We start from the raw sequence: 18,352 nt of genomic DNA, 5'->3' as shown, positions 1-18,352 counted from the left end.
TTATCTTGTTTTTTTTTTTTAAAGATTTTATTTATTTGACAGAGAAACAGCGAGAGAGGGAACACAAGCAGGGGAAGTGGGAGAGGGAGAAACAGGCTTCCCGCTGAGCAGGGAGCCCGATGCGGGGCTCGATCCCAGGACCCCGGGATCATGACCTGAGCCAAAGGCAGACACTTAACGACTAAGCCACCCAGGCACCCCTATCCTGTTCCTTTTATATAAACCATATTTCAGGGGAACCGAATATTTGATGAGGGCAAGTTCTTTATAAGAAGAATTCTAGTTATTAAATGCAGGGGAAAAAATGACTCGAATGAAATAAGGGATTGAGGCAACGGTCCTCAGGGACTGCCAAAATCATCAGGTAAGAGGAACTTTTTAACCAGCAGATCAGGCTGACCACATCTGAACCCGGATCAATCATAACATCACAAAGAGAAACAACCAGAATGTCTTCTGGCTCCAGATGTGAAACAACAAGAAGTACAAAGCATCACGTTAAGTATTCACAAAAAACCTGGATCTAATCAAGCCTGTAAATCTAACTATAAGTTTACAGGAAATATGGAGAGCAAAATATATTAAATGATACCAGGAGAAAGCAATCAGCCAAATCCATAATATGGAACGTTCCATAAGACAAATGACCTTTCAACAAATAGCATTTTGTTTTTTTTTTAATGGGAGGGGAGGTTACTGCTCAAGATTAAAAGACTGTCGGGCGCCTGGGTGGCTCAGTTGGTTAAGCGACTGCCTTCGGCTCGGGTCATGATCCTGGAGTCCCGGGATCGAGTCCCACATCGGGCTCCCTGCTCGGCGGGGAGCCTGCTTCTGCCTCTGACCCTCCCCCCTCTCATGTGCTCTCTCTCTCTCATTCTCTCTCTCTCAAATAAATAAATAAAATCTTAAAAAAAAAAAAAAAGATTAAAAGACTGTCAGAGACATAACCAAACGTAAAGTCTAGACCTTTGTTGGAGCCAAATGAGCCAATTATACAGAGACATTTTTTGAGGTAACTGGGGAAACTTGCATGTGGACTGGGTGTTAGATATTATGATACGAGTGTTAATTTGTGTGAGACAGCACCATGGTTCCATCTTCTGTGTGTTTTAAACAGTTAGATGCACGCTAAAGTACTGACAGGTAAAACAGGATGTCTGCTTTAAAAATACCCCAGAAAAGAAAGTAGACAGAAGATAACTTCAGATAGGATTGGCAAAATGTTGGCCACAGAGGCTGGGTGATGGGGACACAAGGGTTCATTCTCCTATTTACTTCTGTGTCTGCTATTACGAAATTTGTTTCAAACTAACAAAAACAAAAGGGCAGTAACATGTAAAAGACACATGAAGAACTCAGACTAAAGTTACCATCTGCAAGACTGAAAGCATTCTAGAATGTTTTCTAAACTAAGATGCCTTGATTTACATATTTCCCTATAAAGAGAGAAACAAAGGACCAAATCATACAGAATTTAATGTAATAAAAGAATAGAAAGAACACAGAAGTAGGAATTTGGGAAAAATAGGAGTTTCAATATAAACTAACTGTATGATCTTAGCAAGCCACTCAACCTCTCATGTCTGTTTACTCATGTTAAAACAGAGTTAACTCCCACCTCAAAGATGATGGAAAATTTAAATTAAGTAAGACTGAAAGTGCTCTTCTCATTTCATTCACTAATCCAAAAACTATTAAACAGGTATCATGTAGCACATACATAAAATATAAGCTAGTTTTAAAAACTGGATTGAAATGAGTAATCAAATTCCAATTCAATCAATTTAAACTTACCATAAGGGCTAAAAAAGTCACACGTTTTAAGAGAGGCTTCATAATTCGTAACAAGCTCCTGGATTACAGAAATCTGTTAAAGAAACATAGTTTTAAAATTTTTAAATATTTTATTGAGGGTATTGGTATTTACTGTGGAGTACACTAGATTTGGAAACAATGCAGAGGTTTTTTCAGGACTATAAATTAACTAAACTACTAGGGTGTCTGTTCTCCCCCCACCCTCCCCCGGCTCCCCACTGTGTGAGGGGAAAGCAAGAAAAACACAGAAAATTATACTGTTTTCTTTATTAATAGTAAAACAGAATCTCATTAATTTCTCATCCCAATAAGGAGGTTTGAGTTTTTGAAGGACAAAAATTACTACAAAACCTTTTTTTTTTTGCCAACAGTTTATTTGCCTTTTGCTTCTCACTGTTACACTGGGAAATTGTAAACCATTATATATTCAGATTTTCTAAAGCTACTTACTCATAACAAAAAAGTCAAGAGAAATGATCCAAATGACATAGTGATTCAATGGAAAAGGTTAAGTAAACTCTAAACTGGGTGTTTACACTCCCTTTACTTTTAGTGACCATTTTGATGAACAGATGTGCATTTCAACGGCCCCTCACGTAGGACGGAAACACGATGAGCCACACTGTAAACTCTGCTCTGCTCTGAAGATGGCAAACAAAACGTGACATGGATCCGAAGTGCAAGAAAAGAACAGCTTCTATCATACAGCTGGTTTTAAATGCCTATTGATGTTAACTGCTCAGAATGAGCTGGAAAATATAACTATCTCATTTGTGAACTCCAAACAGTAAGGTTTAGGGCGCCTGGGTGGCTCAGGTGGTTAAGCATCTGCCCTCGGCCCAGGTTGTAATCTCGGAGTCCCGGGTTAAGCCCCCGGTTGAGTCCCGCATGGGGCTCTAGGCTGAGCAGGGAGCCTGCTGCTCCCTCTAACCCTCCCCTTCTTGTGCTCTGTCTCACTCATTCTTTCTCTCTCAAGTAAATAAATAAAATCTTTAAAAAAAAAAAAGAGTAAAGGTTTTAAAAGTGAAGGAAATCCATTAAAACTTCTAATAGTATTTGACCAATGGAGTATTATTTTAATAGTGACAATTTTAAAGTTTTCTAGTTTTACAACTTGGGGTATCACTCATACCACCAGACAAAAGGAACATACCAGACGGGATCGACAGCAAGAAGCCAGTAACTGTTTTAAGTGCTTTACATGTATTAAGGTAATAATTTTAGTAACTAGTCAACCCGACAGGGCACTGTTTTAGGTACTTTACTTGTATTAACTCACCTCAGAAGAACCCTATGAGGTGTGCACTATTATTAACTTGATCTTACAGGTGAAAGGAAAATAAAAATAAGCTGAAAGTGTACCATGGTGGAGCCAGAATTTAACCCAAGCAACAAGGCTCCAGAAAGTGGCTTCTAACTACTTGGTGTATCAATGAGCGGATGAGGCACGGAACATTTATAACTAATGGGCAATTCTCCTGGACTCACAGGGATACATTAAGACTAGAGACTAAGAGCAAGACAGGAACTTTCCCTGATCAGTTTTAGTGCACAAAACACCAGGTGTGCCCATTAAATCAGCCAGAGCATGGAAAATGGAAAATGATCTCTGTCTGCAAATTAAAGGACCTTACTTGTAAAACCCCTAACAATTCTGGGGTACCGGGGTGGCTCAGTTAAGTGTCTGATTCTTGGTTTCAGCTCAGGTCATGATCTCAGGGTCCTGGGATCGAGCACTGAGTCAGGCTCCATGCTGAGTGTGGGACCTGCTTAAGAGTCTCTGTCTGCCCCTCCCCTACCTCAAAAAAAAAAAAAAAAAAAAAACCCTAACAATTCCAAAAACAACAAAAAACTGTTAAAACTAACAAATGAATTCACCAAAGTAACAGGATACAAAGTCAACACACAAAAACCAGTTGTATTTCTATACAGGAACAATGTATTTCTATACATTCACAATAGCATCAAAAAGAATAAAATACTTAGGAATCAACTTAACCAAGGAAGTGAATGACCTGTATAATGAAAACTACAAAATATGGCTGGAAGACGTAAATAAACGGAAACACATCCCATGTTCATGGATTGGAACACTTAATATTATTAAAATGTCAATTCTTGTCAACTATACTTCAATAAAAAAATTTTTAATGTCAATACTACCCAAAGAGATGTATAGCTTCAATGTGATCACTATCAAAATCCCAATAATGTTTTTTTGTGTGTGTTTTTGTTTCTGGGTGTTTTTTTTTTTGCAGAAATAGAAAAGCCCATCCTAAAATTCACATGGACTCTCAAAGAACCCAAAATAGCGAGAACAATTTGTTAAACAACAAAACTAGAGGACTCACACTCCAGATTTCAAAACTTACTACAGTAGGTTATAATATAGTAATCAAAACAGTGTGATAATGGCATAAAGACTGACATAGGGACTACTGGAATATAACAAACAGCCCAGACTGACATAGGGACTACTGGAATGTAACAAACAGCTCAGAAATAAACCCTCACATATGTGGTCCAAGGATTTTTGACACAGGTGCCAAGACCACTCAGTGGGGACAGACAGTCTTTTCCCAAATGGTGCTGGGAAAACTGGATATCCATATGCAATAGAATGAAGCTGGACCCTTATCTAATACCACATATAAAAATTAACTCAAAATGAATAAAGAACCTAAATGAAGGACCTAGAAAAATAAAACTCTTAGAGAAAACATAGGACAGAAGCTTGATGACACTGGATACAATGATTTCTCGGAGACGACACCAAAGGCATGTTATAAAAGAAAAAAAAAGACAAACTGGACTTCATGAAAATTTAAAATTTTGTGCATCAAAAGGCACTACACAGAGGGGTGCCTGGGTGGCTCAGTGGTTAAGCGTCTGCCTTCGGCTCAGTCGTGATCCCAAGGTCCTGAGATGGAGCTCCACGTCAGGCTCTCTGCTCAGCGGGAAGCCTGTGTCTCCCTCTCCCACTCCCCCTGCTTGTGTTCCCTCTCTTGCTGTCTCTCTCTCTGTCAAATAAATAAATAAAATCTCTTAAAAAAAAAAAAAGGCACTACACAGAGTAAAAAAGAAAGAAACCCACAGAACGGGAGAAAATATGTGCAAACTGGATAAGGGACTAATAGCTAGAATATATAGAGAACTCCTAAAACTCAATAACAAAAACACAACACACTTCAAAAATGGGTCAAGTACTTGAATAGACATTTTTCCAAAGAAGATATAAGAATGGACAATCAGCATGTGAAAAGATGCACACCACCACTAATCATCATGAAAATGCAAACCAAAACTAAAAGGAGATAGCACCTCATACCCAGGAAAATGGCTACCATCAAAAAAACAGAAAACAACTTTGATGGGAACACAAAGGGTACAGTCACTCTGGAAAACAGTATGGTCAGTTCCTCAAAAATCTATAAATAGAATCACCAAATGGTCCAGCAATTCCATTTCTGGGCATATACCCAAAAGAAGTGGAAGCAGGGTGTTGAAGAGATATTTGTACACTCATGTTCACAGCAACATTAGAACAGCCAAAATGTGAAAGCGACCTAACTGTCCACTGGTGGATGAAGGGATACACAGTACGTGGTGTATACACACAAGGCAGTATTAACCTTAAAAGGGAAGGCAATTCTGCAATATGCTACCACACGGGTGAACCTGGAACACATCATGCTCCGTGAAATAAGCCAGTCACAAAAAGACAAAATGCTATGATTCCACTTAAATGAGGTACTTGGGGTACTCAAAATCATAGCGACAGAAGTATGACGGTTTCCAGGGGCCCAGAGAAGGGGAAAGTGGGAAGTGACTGTTTAATGAGTATAGAGTTTCAGTTCTAGAAGATGGAAAGAGTTCCGGGGATGGATGGTGGTGATGACTGCATAATAATGTGAACATATTCAATACCAATGAACTGTGCATTTAAAATCATAAGACAGTAAACTTTATGTTAAGTGCATTTTACCACAATAAAAAACCAACCAACCAACCTGCGGTTCTTCAAGTGTGCTCCTCAGCCTACTAACATCATTAATGTTAGCATTAGCACCACCTGGTAATTTGTCAGATACAAATTTTGGTACCAAACCCCAGATTTACAGAATCAAACTCTGGGCCCAGCAATCTGTTTTTAGCAAGCTTTCCTGTTAATTCAGATACACACTAGAGATTGCAAACTGATATAAATGTTACCCCAAAAACCCCACCAACTTTTTATATAAGAAAAAATTAAAGGTAACAGACATTTTTAGCCCACCATGACCAATCCCATTCCATTAATCTCACTTAGAATATCTGTAACTTTGGGGTGCCTGGGTGGCTCAGTCGTTAAGTGCCTGCCTTCGGCTCAGGTCATGGTCCCAGGGTCCTGGGATCAAGCCCCGCTTCGGGCTCTCTGCTCCGCCTGAAGCATGCTTCTCCCTCTCCCACTCCCCCGCTTGTGTTCCTGCTCTCGCTGTGTATCTCTCTGTCAAATAAATAAATAAAATCTTAAAAAAAAAAAAAAAAAGAATATATGTAACTTTGAAACTTTCCAGGCTTAGAATTCAGTATTCAAGTTGTTTACTTTATGGAGGCAATTATTTTTTCACGAACTTACAATGCCATCTACTGGTAGTCACAAAAACTGCAGCTAGAGCAGGTTTTAGGTAAAGGGTGTTATCTGAATTTCTAGGGTAAAACATATGTGTTTTAATAATTTAAAAAGTACAATAAAACATACACTGAAGTTACACATAATTCTTCATAAAGGAATATGAAAACTACTGAATGAAACAGATCTCCAGCTTCATGACTTCACAATAAAATCTGATTAAAGAGGGGCTCCTGGGTGGCTCAGTTGGTTAAGCGACTGCCTTCGGCTCAGGTCATGATCCTGGAGTCCAGGGATCGAGTCCTGCATCGGGCTCCCTGCTCGGCAGGGAGGCTGCTTCTCCCTCTGACCCTCCTCCCTCTCATGCTCTCTGTCTCTCATTCTCTCTCTCTCAAATAAAATCTTTAAAAAAAATAAATAAATAAATAAAATAAAATCTGATTAAAGAAAAAAAATCAAGATAATGGAAAGTCCACATGAAATCTCCTAAATAAAAAAAGTGTGGTGGGCGCCTGGGTGGCTCAGTTGGTTAAGTGACTGCCTTCAGCTCAGGTCATGATCCTGGAGTCCCGGGATCGAGTCCCACATCAGGCTCCCTGCTCAGCCGGGGGTCTGCTTCCCCCTCTGCCCTCTTCCCTCTAGTGCTCTCTGTCTCTCATTCTCTCTCTCTCTCAAATAAATAAATAAAATCTTAAAAAAAAAAAAAAAGTGTGGAGAACACTAGCAATCCTGATTCATTAGGCATACTTCTTTAATCTAAAAAATGTGTATTTTAATCACTAACTTAGTAATTAAGTGAACAATTAATTTTCCAAATTTGTCTATGAAATTAGTCTAAAGAATTTTATTCAGATATAAGGACCCATTTCAAGTTTACTTACACTTTATATCTCAATGAGGAAGTAAACTCAACTCTTTTTTTTATAAAACTTAATATGTAATGGATATTTTTCTTGAAAATAGTATTTTGCCACTGCCATTTAAAATCAAGAAGTCCAATCCACTTGAGTTTATTATCTAAGATCACAATAAAAACTTAAAGCCTCAAAATGGACATCTTAAAATTTTTATAAAGCCAAAATTTTTTATGAACTGAAAAATTTCCAAGTTCAATCACCTTCTTTTGATTTAAATATCTGATCAGGATTGAAGCAGCTTTATTTTTGCTAATAAAATCTAACCTGAGCAAATACTGTGACTACTATAATTTCCTAAAATATGGCCCTTAACCTGCTGTTCTTATGTGAGTTAAAAGAATTATTAACCTTAAAAACAAAGTTCTATAACGCCATATCCAATACACAATTTTGCACAATACAGATTTTTTACATACACATACAAATCACATGTCTAAAATAGTTACTGCAACACAAAAGCTACTGAAATTTTTTGGTTTTTATCCAAATTAAAAAACTAAGCACAATAGTTTATCAACAAGGACCAAAACTGCTAGATTAATTTCCAATAAACGTATGATTGGTAGTGACGATTTTGGTTTGGAAGGAGCTAGTCACAGAGATAAGTTGTCTAAGAACTACAACGTTAAAATTAAGTGATTTCCTGCAGAGATGAGGTGTTAGGATGGGGTAGTAAGAGAAGGACCAGTTCTTGAACATCTTCTTTAAATCAACAAGCACTTTACAAATTTTATCATTTAATTAAAATACATACCAACCTTTAAGTATGTCTTTTCTCAACTTTAAGATCCAGAAACACACTCAGATGATTACCCAGGCAAAGAGTGATGGAATCAGGATTCCAAACCAGGCCTGATGCCAAAACAATGCTCTTTACCCCAGACCAGTATTTCCCAAAGTGTGGTGCATATGGTAGAATACAAGATGATTATAATTAATTCAACAACTGTAATTTAAGTTTTATTTTTACTTTCTGTGTGTTATAAAAAATGTATCAGCACAAACCCATGGTTTTATGAAAAACAAAAAAGCAATCAAATTTAGTGAAAAATATGAAGTAAATAAATAATACTATCAGTGTTACCTCGATTTGGTAAAAATCATGAGGGAGATTAATAAATGCATGTCAGCAGACATTATACTATACTGTGACGTCTTTCTAGGTAGGAGAAGCACTTGCTTTTATTTTCCTCTCCCCAAATTTAAAACTCTTTTTAAACAAACAAAAAACTCATTCATGCACATAATTATAATTATCATTTACTATTGATCAGAATGTCTCAAAAGTACTGGCTGGGGAGTTCTCAGATACTGTTACCACTGCAAATAATGCTTTTGGAATCTTTAAAGATTGGGATTGTTGGGATGCCTGGGTGGCTCAGTCGGTTAAGCATCTGCCTTCAGCTCAGGTTGTGATTCCAGAGTCCTGGGATCGAGTCCCACATCGGGCTCCTTGCTCAGTGGGGAGCCTGCTTCTCCCTCTGCCTGCCGCTCCCCCTGCTTGTGTGTGCACTTTCTCTGACAAATAAATAAATAAAATCTTAAAAAAAAAAAAAAATAGGTATTGTTGACTCCCTTTTTTTTGCCTTTTAGTAAGAAATCTGTAATTCTCAGGGTGGCCTCGGTGGCTCAGTCGGTTAAGCGGCTGCCTTCGGCTCAGGTCATGATCCTGGAGTCCCTGGATCGAATCCCGCATCGGGCTCCCTGCTCGGCAGGGAGCCTGCTTCTCCCTCTGACCCTCCCCCCTCTCATGTGCGCTCTCTCTCTCTCTCTCTCATTCTCTCTGTCTCAAATAAATAAATACAATCTTTAAAAAAACAAAACAAAACTGCCAAGACCTTTCAATGGAGAAAGAAGAATCTTTTCAATAAATAGTGCTGGGAAACTGGATAGTCACATGCAAAAGCATGACTCCTGACTCACACCATATACAAAAATGAACTCAAAATGGATCAGAGACCTCAATGAAAGAACTAAAAATATAAAACTCTTAGTAAATATGTGTAAATCTTCATGACCCTAGATTTGAAATGGTTTCTTAAATATGACACAAAAGCTTAAGCAACAAAAGGGAAAAAGATAAACTGGACTTCATAAAAATTAAGTTTTGTCATCAAAGAATACTTTCAAGAAAGTGAAAAGAAAACCCACAGAATGGTAGAAAATATTTCCAAATCATTTATCTGATAAGGGACATATATCTAGAATATACAAAGAATTCTTACAACTTAATAATAAAAAGACAACTAACCCAACGGATCTGAATGGACATTTCTCCAAAGAAGATTTACAAATGGCCAATAAGCACATGAAAAGCTGTTCAACATCATTGGTCATCAGGGAAATGCTAACCAAAACCACGAGAGACAACTTTACACTCACTAGGATGGCTATAATCAAATGCCAAATAATAATAAGTGGATTATTGGTGAGGGTATGTAGAAATCAGAATCCTCATATACTGCTTGTGGGAATATAAAATGGTACAGCCACTTTGGAAAACAATGTGGCAGTCTTTTTAAAGTGTAAACACAGAGTTACCATTTGAACTAGCAATTCCATTCCTGGGTATTAAGAGAAATGAAAATGTACTTGTAGGGGTGCCTGGGTGGCTCAGTCAGTTAAGCATCTGCCTTCGGCTCAGGTCATGATCCCAGGATCCTGGGATTGAGCCCACTCAGCAGGGAGTCTGCTTGTCCCTCTCCCTCTGTCTGTCCCCCTGCTCATGTGTGCTCTCTCTCTCACATAAATAAATAAAATCTTAAGAAAATGTACACATAAAAACTTGCACACAAATATCCACAGCAGCATTAGTCGTAATAACTAAAAGGTAGAAACAACCAATGTGTCCATCGACTGCTAAAATGTGGTATAGCCATACAATGGGATATTATTTGGTGATACAAAAGAATGAAGTAGTCATTCACGCTACCACATCGATGAAAATATCATGCTAAATAAAAAACACTAGAGAATGAAAGGTCACATATTGTATTATTCCATTTGTATGAAATGCCCAGAAGGGACAAATCCACAGAAAATAGACTAATGGTTGTTTAATGTTAGCGGGGATGGGATTTCTTTGTGGGGTGATGAAAATTTTCTAAAATTACACTGTGGTGAGTGCTACAAAACTCTGAATATATTTAAAAAATCACTGAATTGTACACTTCAAGTAAGTAGATATATATCTCAATAAAGCTATTAACAAGAACAAAAATACTGAGGGGAGCTATTGGTATCTAGTTTGTAGAGGCCAAGGACACTGCTAAATATCCTATAATGCTAGAGACAGTCCCACATAACAAATTATCTAGCCCAACAGGTCAATATCTTGATTACTGTAGCTTTGGGATAAGTTAAAATTAGGAAGTGAAGTATGAATCTTTCTAGTTTGTTCTTTTTCAAGATTCTTTTGACACTTCAGGATTCCTTTTATTTTAATTTGAATTTCAGAATCAGCTTTTCAGTTTCTATAAGAAACCAGCTGGTATTTTACTGGCATTGCTTTGAATCTGTAGATCACTTTAACAATATTTTTTCAATAATGGAATTCTTTGCTGTGGGAAGCTGTCCTTTGCATTGTAGAATGTTTAACAGCATCCCTGGCCTCTACCCATTTGGTATCAGTAGCATAGTTGGGCTGGTAATAATAAAAATATGGTAATAATAAAAATACCTCCAGACGTTGCAAAATGGTCCCTTGAGGGACAAAATCCCCTCCTTCATTGCAACTTGAGAAATACTGCCCTAGAGGAAGAGGACCCTCCAAACTGTTTCTAGAACAACAGATGAACTTCCATAATAGAAACAAAGATCAGGGGCGCCTGGGTGGCTCAGATGGTTAAGTGTCTGCCTTTGGCTCAGGTCATGATCCCAAGGTCCTGGGATGGAGCCCCACATCAGGCTCCTGGCTCAGCGGGGAGCCTGCTTCTCCCTCTCCCTCTGCCTCTCTCCCTGCTCATGCTCTCTCTCTCTCTCTCTGTATCTCTGTGTCTCAAATGAGTAAATAAAATCTTAAAAAAAAAAAAAAAAGGAAACAAAGATCAACAAACCTAGTTGTATTACATTTTTAACCTCTTTATGTTAAAAAAAAAAAACTATATCCATGGAAAAGCAAACAGAAGAAGGGAAAATATTTAAGAGTATCTAATGCTGATCAGGATACAGTGAACCTTTCACACACATACACTGCTAGTGATAATACAAATTGGTGTCTACAACCTCATAGAAATCAAAGTACCAGTGTTTACTGAGAACCACAAAACATACATACCTTTTACCCATTAATTTATTCTGAGAATTTGTGAGAAGGAAATAATCCTGAGTAAACCTATGTGTTCAAAGATACTTATAATTTTTTTTAACAGTGAAAGCTTGGAAAACCAAAGTTCAACAATGGAGATATGACTCTGCAGTCATCAAAAAGGAAGATAATGAAGACTATACAGTAACACATAAGAAGACTACACAGTAACACATAAAATGCTTATGAACTTGCAAGGGGGGAAAAGGAAAAACAAAACTTTATGGTCAAAATTATTACAGCTACATACAGACACCACAAATAAATTCACAGGGGAAAAACCTTGATAGGAATTACATAAAAAATGCTCTCCATGCTTCTAAATTGCATATTCAAAATTTAAAATGCTACAGACATTTTTAAAATACTTTTTTAGGGCGCCTGGTTGGCTCAGTTGGTTGGGCGGCTGCCTTCGGCTCAGGTCATGATCCTGGAGTCCCTGGATCGAGTCCCGCATCGGGCTCCCTGCTCGGCAGGGAGTCTGCTTCTCCCTCTGACCCTCTCCCCTCTCATGTGCTCTCTCTCATTCTCTCTCTCTCTCTCTCAAATAAATAAGTAAATAAAATCTTAAAAAAATAAAATAAAATACTTTTTTACAATTGTACTATATCCTGGGCTAACTTCAAAAGATTATTTTATTTTCATGCTACCTAACATGGATCATTCTTTAAGACTTGGAAGTTTATGAAACCACAATTGTTTATCAGCCTTAATCTCTTCTAAATAGTTCCTCCAGAGTTAAAATGCAGTGTTTAGCTAACAGACTGACTACTGGTTAGAAGTCAATTTTAAAACACCCTTAGAAGTGGCAAATATATGTGGCCAAAATTATTTGAAAAGCACTTCCCATGCTTGTACATTTTTTCTTACCATACTACGTTCTGATAACCTGAACTCAATTTTCTGCAGTTTTAGTTCTCAAAAGCACTTGGTAAACATTCCTATTCCATGCTTAAAAATAACACTAAAGAGATGAATTCTCCTAGGAGCCACTGCTCTTCCTCTTTCCCTAAGCAGTCTGAGGTGACCTCTGAAAATGGTTCGCTATTCGCTTGACCCAGAAAACCCTACGAAATCATGTAAATCAAGAGGTTCAGATCTTCGTATTCACTTTAAGAACACACGTGAAACTGCCCAGGCCATCAAGGGTATGCGTATCCGAAAAGCCACCAAGTATCTGAAAGACGTCACTTTACAGAAGCAGTGTGTACCATTCTGTCACTACAATGGTGGAGTTGGTAGGTGTGCCCAGACCAAACAGTGGGGCTGGACACAGGGTCAGTGGCCCAAGAAGAGCGCTGAATTTTTACTGCACATGCTTAAAAATGCAGAGAGTAATGCTGAACTTCAGGGTTTAGATGCTGATTCTCTGGTCATTGAGCACATCCAGGTGAACAAAGCCCCCAAGATGCAGCGTAGAACATACATGGCTCATGGCCGTATTAACCCATATATGAGCTCTCCCTGCCATACTGAGATGATCCTTACTGAAAAAGAGCAGATTGTTCCTAAACCAGAAGAGGAGGTTGCACTTACTGAAAAAGAGCAGATTGTTCCTAAACCAGAAGAGGAGGTTGCACAGAAGAAAAAGATATCCCAGAAGAAACTGAAGAAACAAAAACTTATGGCCTGGGAGTAAATTCTGCAGAATAAATGCAAATAAAAATAAAAAGAGAAAAAAAAAATAACACTAAAGAGATATCAAAGGTTCCTATATAAATTAATACATTCTCAGTGCCTTCTTATAAAATGCAATTTCCATGCTGTATAAAATACCAACAAATGTTTTACATCTTTAGGATGGTAATTTGGGGTCAATACCGAAGGGATTTTAAAAAAAGAAAAGTATGGGGCGGCTGGGTGGCTAGGTCAGTTAAGCGTCTGCCTTGGGGTCGTGATCCTGGGGTCCTGGGATAGAGCCCCACATCTGTCTCCCTGCTCAGCGAGGAGCCTGCTCCTCCCTCTCCCGCTGCTTGTGTGCTCTCTCTGTGTCAAATAAATAAATAAAATCTTTCACACACAAAAAAGTCTGTGCCCCTTGTGAAAACTGACAGCCTGTGAAGGCTCAGTGGCCTAAGAGGAACAAATCCTTTGAAGACCACTGTAGTCGGCTTCTGCTGCAAGATGTTGTTACAAAAGCAGTACAGCTGTCCCGGGCTTTTCAAAAGCTCACGCCTCACGTGACACCACTTCACTTTTGCCAAAGACCGATATTGGTACTTTGGTTTTCACAAAAAAAGGCAAAAAGTGAAAACAGTGCTCAGCATCTGTTTTGCAGTGAGCCCTCACAGAGGCAGTGCGCACTCTGAGCATCGAGAGGGACCCCGCCAAGCTCAGTCCCCCAGGAAGGCCGCTCAGCATCAAGTCACCATAGATGTGAACCGTATCTGTGAGCATCTGTGCTTTACCTCGATTTATTTTGTTTACCTGTTAGCAAGATGTGTCCTAAGACATCAGAAAAGCCAAAGAGAGGTATTTTTTGGGTCTGGGAATTTCAAAAATTTTTCAAATATAAATTAATGTTCAAGAAATTTTCCATATAAATTAATGCTAATTGCTCTTCAAACTTTACACCATTTCAGCTTAAGAGAAATTTCACAGGAACTCTCTACTTTCAGGTGGCAGGAGAAACCTGTATTCAAACTCACACACGGAAGTTCTTTATTATTTCTGACGTCTCATCTCACCTTTCTTCTCTCACCCTTGCCCAAAAGAGTAAGGGAGGAATTTTGGCAAATGTTATTTTGAATAACCTACAGAAATTATTGGTGGGCACTGTTCCATGTTTTCACATGAATCAAACAATATTTACCAAAAAGCGACAGCAGTACCACCACAGTCAAATAGAGCATGCCACAGGGGCGCCTGGGTGGCTCAGTTGGTTAAGCGACTGCCTTCGGCTCAGGTCCTGATCCCAGGACCCTGGGATCGAGCCCCGCATCAGGCTCCCTGCTCCGCGGGAAGCCTGCTTCTCCCTCTCCCGCTCCCCCTGCTTGTGTTCCCTCTCTCGCTGTGTCTCTCTCTGTCAAATAAATAAAATCTTAAAAAAAAAAAAAATAGAGCATGCTACAGACATTAAAGAACTATAAACTGTTTTAAAAATGTAAATGACACCTTTTACTTACAGAGCACTACATATTACCAGTTGTCCCATTTTATTTACGAAAACTGCTTCCCCAGAAAAGAAAGTGTCATCGGTTATACCACCTATGGTTGACCTTGTTTTCAATATTCTCTATTCACAATTACTGCTAGTTTACAAATTATGGGTCAAAACTAAACTCATAAGTGATAGGTTTCACTACAAATATATTAGCACTTCTAATAACATCTTTTCTTTATCCACTAGTAACTTTCAGACATTCTGACTACAGAAAAGAACATAAGACTTTACACCTTAAGAAAGAAAAAGCAATTCCTGGAAACAGAAGTATAACTTGTATTTGTAATTTGTATTTGTTTTTAATTTTCCAATTACCTAATTTAAGACGAAGTGCCTATTTTCTAATTTTAAAGGTAGAAAAATACTATTCTCTTTATTCAAGAATTAGCCAAAACTATCCTTATTTATTAAAATGTTGCCTACTAGTTAAAACTAATAATACTCTGTAGACCAAATGGCATTTTACTGTTGCACTAGCTCAGCTATCCATGCTCTAACATTAAAAGCATGCATAACAAACTTTAAAAATCCACAAACGATGAAATAATAATCATGAAATACTTAAATATAGACTTCTGGTGTCAATATCAAGTTTAAAAATTCTACGAGAAAAGTATACCCATTAAAAACAACAACCTTTATAATCTTAGTGCTTTTATAAAGCCTTTATTCTGTAAATTTCACAGATTGACATTTCCTTTGATAGTATCTATCCTACATACATACAATTTCAGTTCATCTATTATTAAACTAAGGTGACTACATTACTAGAATAGAGAAAATTATTAAATCATAGCATATTATTTACATGGAAGTCTTTCTATAATAAGTTAGTAAAAAGATTATAGCAAAACTGAATAAAGACCAAATTTTACCTTTTCTGTATTGTAATATAAAGATTTCAAAGTAGTAAACAAGGGTGGGCAGCCTTTACTGAAGTTAACCCTCAGGAACTTATCCATTAGTTCTCTAAATTTTTCACCTAGAAACAAAAGTGTACTTTGTTATACTTCAATTGATGCAAACAGTTCTCAAAATGATTTTACAAATAAAAACAAAGCTCCCTCAAAAACAGTGACCTCCCATCCTATTTTTAAACCCAAAGTCTGTCGGCATTATTGCTTGTCTGTTACCACCAAAAAAGGTTAACACTAAGTATCTTGGTTGACAACTATACTTTTCCCTAGATCGGGTTTAAAATATCTTCAAAGAACACTTCAAAAGATAAGTAAACAAAATAAACTGTGCAGCTTTAAGTAGAGAGAAAAAAGTTACTTACTATCCATTCTGAATATAGTCCCCATAGCAAGTCTCTTTCCTAATCTGACTGACTAGCACAGACTCAGTCCTCATCTGCTGACACCTCATATAGTACTCTTCAGACTATAAAAAGACCCTACTGTAACCAGCAGTATATTCAATTAGCAACCAAAATATCTTTTTAAACGCTAAAGGAGAATTTGAAAATGTTTTCCAAATCAACTAGTGCTTTACTTCAACACTCATTCCACAATCCTCTTTCAAGCACCCACCATGTGCCAGGCACTGTTCTAGGTATTAGGGATATAGCAGTGATTAAAACAATTTAAAAAAAAAATCCTGCCCTCATGGAACTTAACATTCCAGTGAGTAAGATGGATAATAAGTAAAATAAACTTTTGTTAAACATTAGACTGAGCCCCAGAGCATTTTAACATTAGAATTAAATACCCTATTTGCAACATCAAGTAAATAATCCTATTATTGTTAAACCGTTACAAAAAAACTTGGCATCACTTTCTGGAAGAAGAAAAAATTGGAAAAATTTTAATTTTAAATACAACACAGGGGCGCCTGGGTGGCTCAGGTTGTTAAGCATCTGCCTTCGGCTCGGGTCATGATCCCAGGGTCCTGGGATCAAGGCCCACATCGGGCTTGCTGCTAGGAGGGAAGCCTGCTTCTCCTTCTCCCTCTCCCACTCCCCCTGTTTGTGTTCCCTCTCTCGCTGTGTCTCTCTCTGTCAAATAAATAAATAAAATATTTAACAAAAAAGAAATACAACACAAAACCTTTAACTCAGCTAAAGCTTTAACTTTTCTGACAGGAAGAGTTAATATATAGGGACATGGAGGGATGCCTGGGTGGCTCAGTCGGTTAAGCGGCTGCCTTCGGCCCGGGTCATGATCCCAGGATCCTGGGATCGAGTCCCACATCAGGCTCCTTGCTCAGCAGGGAGCCTGCTTCTCTCTCTCTCTCCCTCTGCTTGTGCTCTCTCTGTCAAATAAATAAAATCTTTAAAATATATATATATATAAGGACATGGATTTGCTCACTCATTTAAAAAAAAAAAGATACATATGTCATAAATGGCTTAACCTAAAGTAAAACTACTGAAACTACCTTGTCAGGTTTCATTATGAATCACAACACTTGACTAAAAAAATACCAACAACCCAAAGTGTTTATTTTGATTTGTTGCGACTGATTATACTGAGCAAAACATGTGTACTCAATATAATTAGATGTCATAAAACTTTGAAAGAGATATTTAAATTTTATTGAGGGAAAGGAAAGTTTATCAAATATAAAAACAGGTTCGACATTTGTTAACTCAAGTTACTATAAAGACTGTTTTCAGGGGCGCCTGGGTGGCTCAGTCGTTAAGCATCTGCCTTTGGCTCAGGTCATGGTCCCTGGGATCGAGCCCCGCATCGGGTTCCCTGCTCCGCGGGGAAGCCTGCTTCTCCCTCTCCTACTCCCCCTGCTTGTGTTCCCTCTCTTGCTGTGTCTCTCTCTATCAAATAAATAAATAAATTCTTTAAAAAAAAAAAAAAAGACTGTTTTCAGATAATCTCTAATCTTTTATTAGACCATACACAAAGTATATGTGTTTTGAAAATCAGATTACCAAGACAACATAAAATTTCACTCTGGGTTAAATATACATGACTACTTCTTTAAAAGTCAAAAGTAGTTTCAGAGATCAAGTCTTTACAGCACTTTCTCTGATATAAGGCAAAAGTTAACAATAATGTGGCAGACAGTAAGATGCAAGTACTTAGAGAAATGTGCATTCTTCCACCTCCTATGTATGTGACCTTGGGCAAGTAACCTGTCCACTAAAATCCTCACTTTCCCCACTGCATATGACAGCAAGAACGGCAGCAGCCTCAAAAGTACTCCTGCATGGCTCAAACCAGCTAAGTACGCAGCAGTAAACAGAGCGTCCGGCCTGCACGGCTCAAACCAGGTAAGTACAGAGCAGTAAACAGAGCGTCCACCCTGCATGGCTCAAACCAGGTAAGTACAGAGCAGTAAACAGAGCGTCCACCCTGCATGGCTCAAACCAGGTAAGTACGCAGCAGTAAACAGAGCGTCCACCCTGCATGGCTCAAACCAGGTAAGTACAGAGCAGTAAACAGAGCGTCCACCCTGCATGGCTCAAACCAGGTAAGTACAGAGCAGTAAACAGAGCGTCCACCCTGCATGGCTCAAACCAGGTAAGTACGCAGCAGTAAACAGAGCGTCCACCCTGCATGGCTCAAACCAGCTAAGTACGC

The 18,352-nt window shown here is 38.2% G+C and overlaps 2 protein-coding genes across 9 annotated transcripts in view; one reads left to right on the top strand and one right to left on the bottom strand.

The window, feature by feature from the left end:
• The window catches only part of NAA16 (N-alpha-acetyltransferase 16, NatA auxiliary subunit), a 74,472-nt gene that overhangs the window by 22,230 nt on the left and 33,890 nt on the right, over positions 1–18,352 (bottom strand). For 7 of the 8 annotated variants that reach the window (XR_010409988.1, XM_064586039.1, XM_045869521.3 and 4 more), the window contains 2 exons: positions 15,689–15,795; positions 1,795–1,867 (listed from right to left, as the gene is read on the bottom strand). Coding sequence is in view for 7 of the 8 variants with exons in the window: in XM_064586039.1 (XP_064442109.1) it covers positions 1,795–1,867; positions 15,689–15,795 (180 nt within the window). In the remaining variant the exon portion in view is untranslated. The remainder of the gene's footprint in view (positions 1–1,794; positions 1,868–15,688; positions 15,796–18,352) is intronic. The other variant, XM_064586040.1, reaches the window with a different exon arrangement.
• On the top strand, positions 12,629–13,328 carry LOC123839774 (large ribosomal subunit protein uL22-like). The gene is made up of 2 exons (XM_045869530.3): positions 12,629–13,175; positions 13,224–13,328. Exons 1-2 carry the CDS (start codon positions 12,687–12,689, stop codon positions 13,287–13,289), a joined length of 555 nt encoding a protein of 184 aa, XP_045725486.1. The 5' UTR covers positions 12,629–12,686; the 3' UTR covers positions 13,290–13,328.

The sequence above is a fragment of the Mirounga angustirostris genome, unplaced genomic scaffold (genome assembly GCF_029215605.1).
Source record: "Mirounga angustirostris isolate CCGP_5_RB_7025 unplaced genomic scaffold, mMirAng1.0.hap1 SCAF_3, whole genome shotgun sequence".
Taxonomy (NCBI): Eukaryota; Metazoa; Chordata; class Mammalia; order Carnivora; family Phocidae; genus Mirounga; species Mirounga angustirostris.
This window is presented reverse-complemented; position numbering and strand designations above follow the sequence as displayed.

Excerpts from the sequence above, each read along its gene's own strand:
- LOC123839774 (XM_045869530.3), top strand. The coding sequence starts at position 12,687 with ATGGTTCGCTATTCGCTTGACCCAGAAAACCCTACGAAATCATGTAAA. Across the intron at positions 13,176-13,223 it reads TTCCTAAACCAGAAGAGGAG|GTTGCACAGAAGAAAAAGAT; the intron begins GTTGCACTTACT and ends CCAGAAGAGGAG.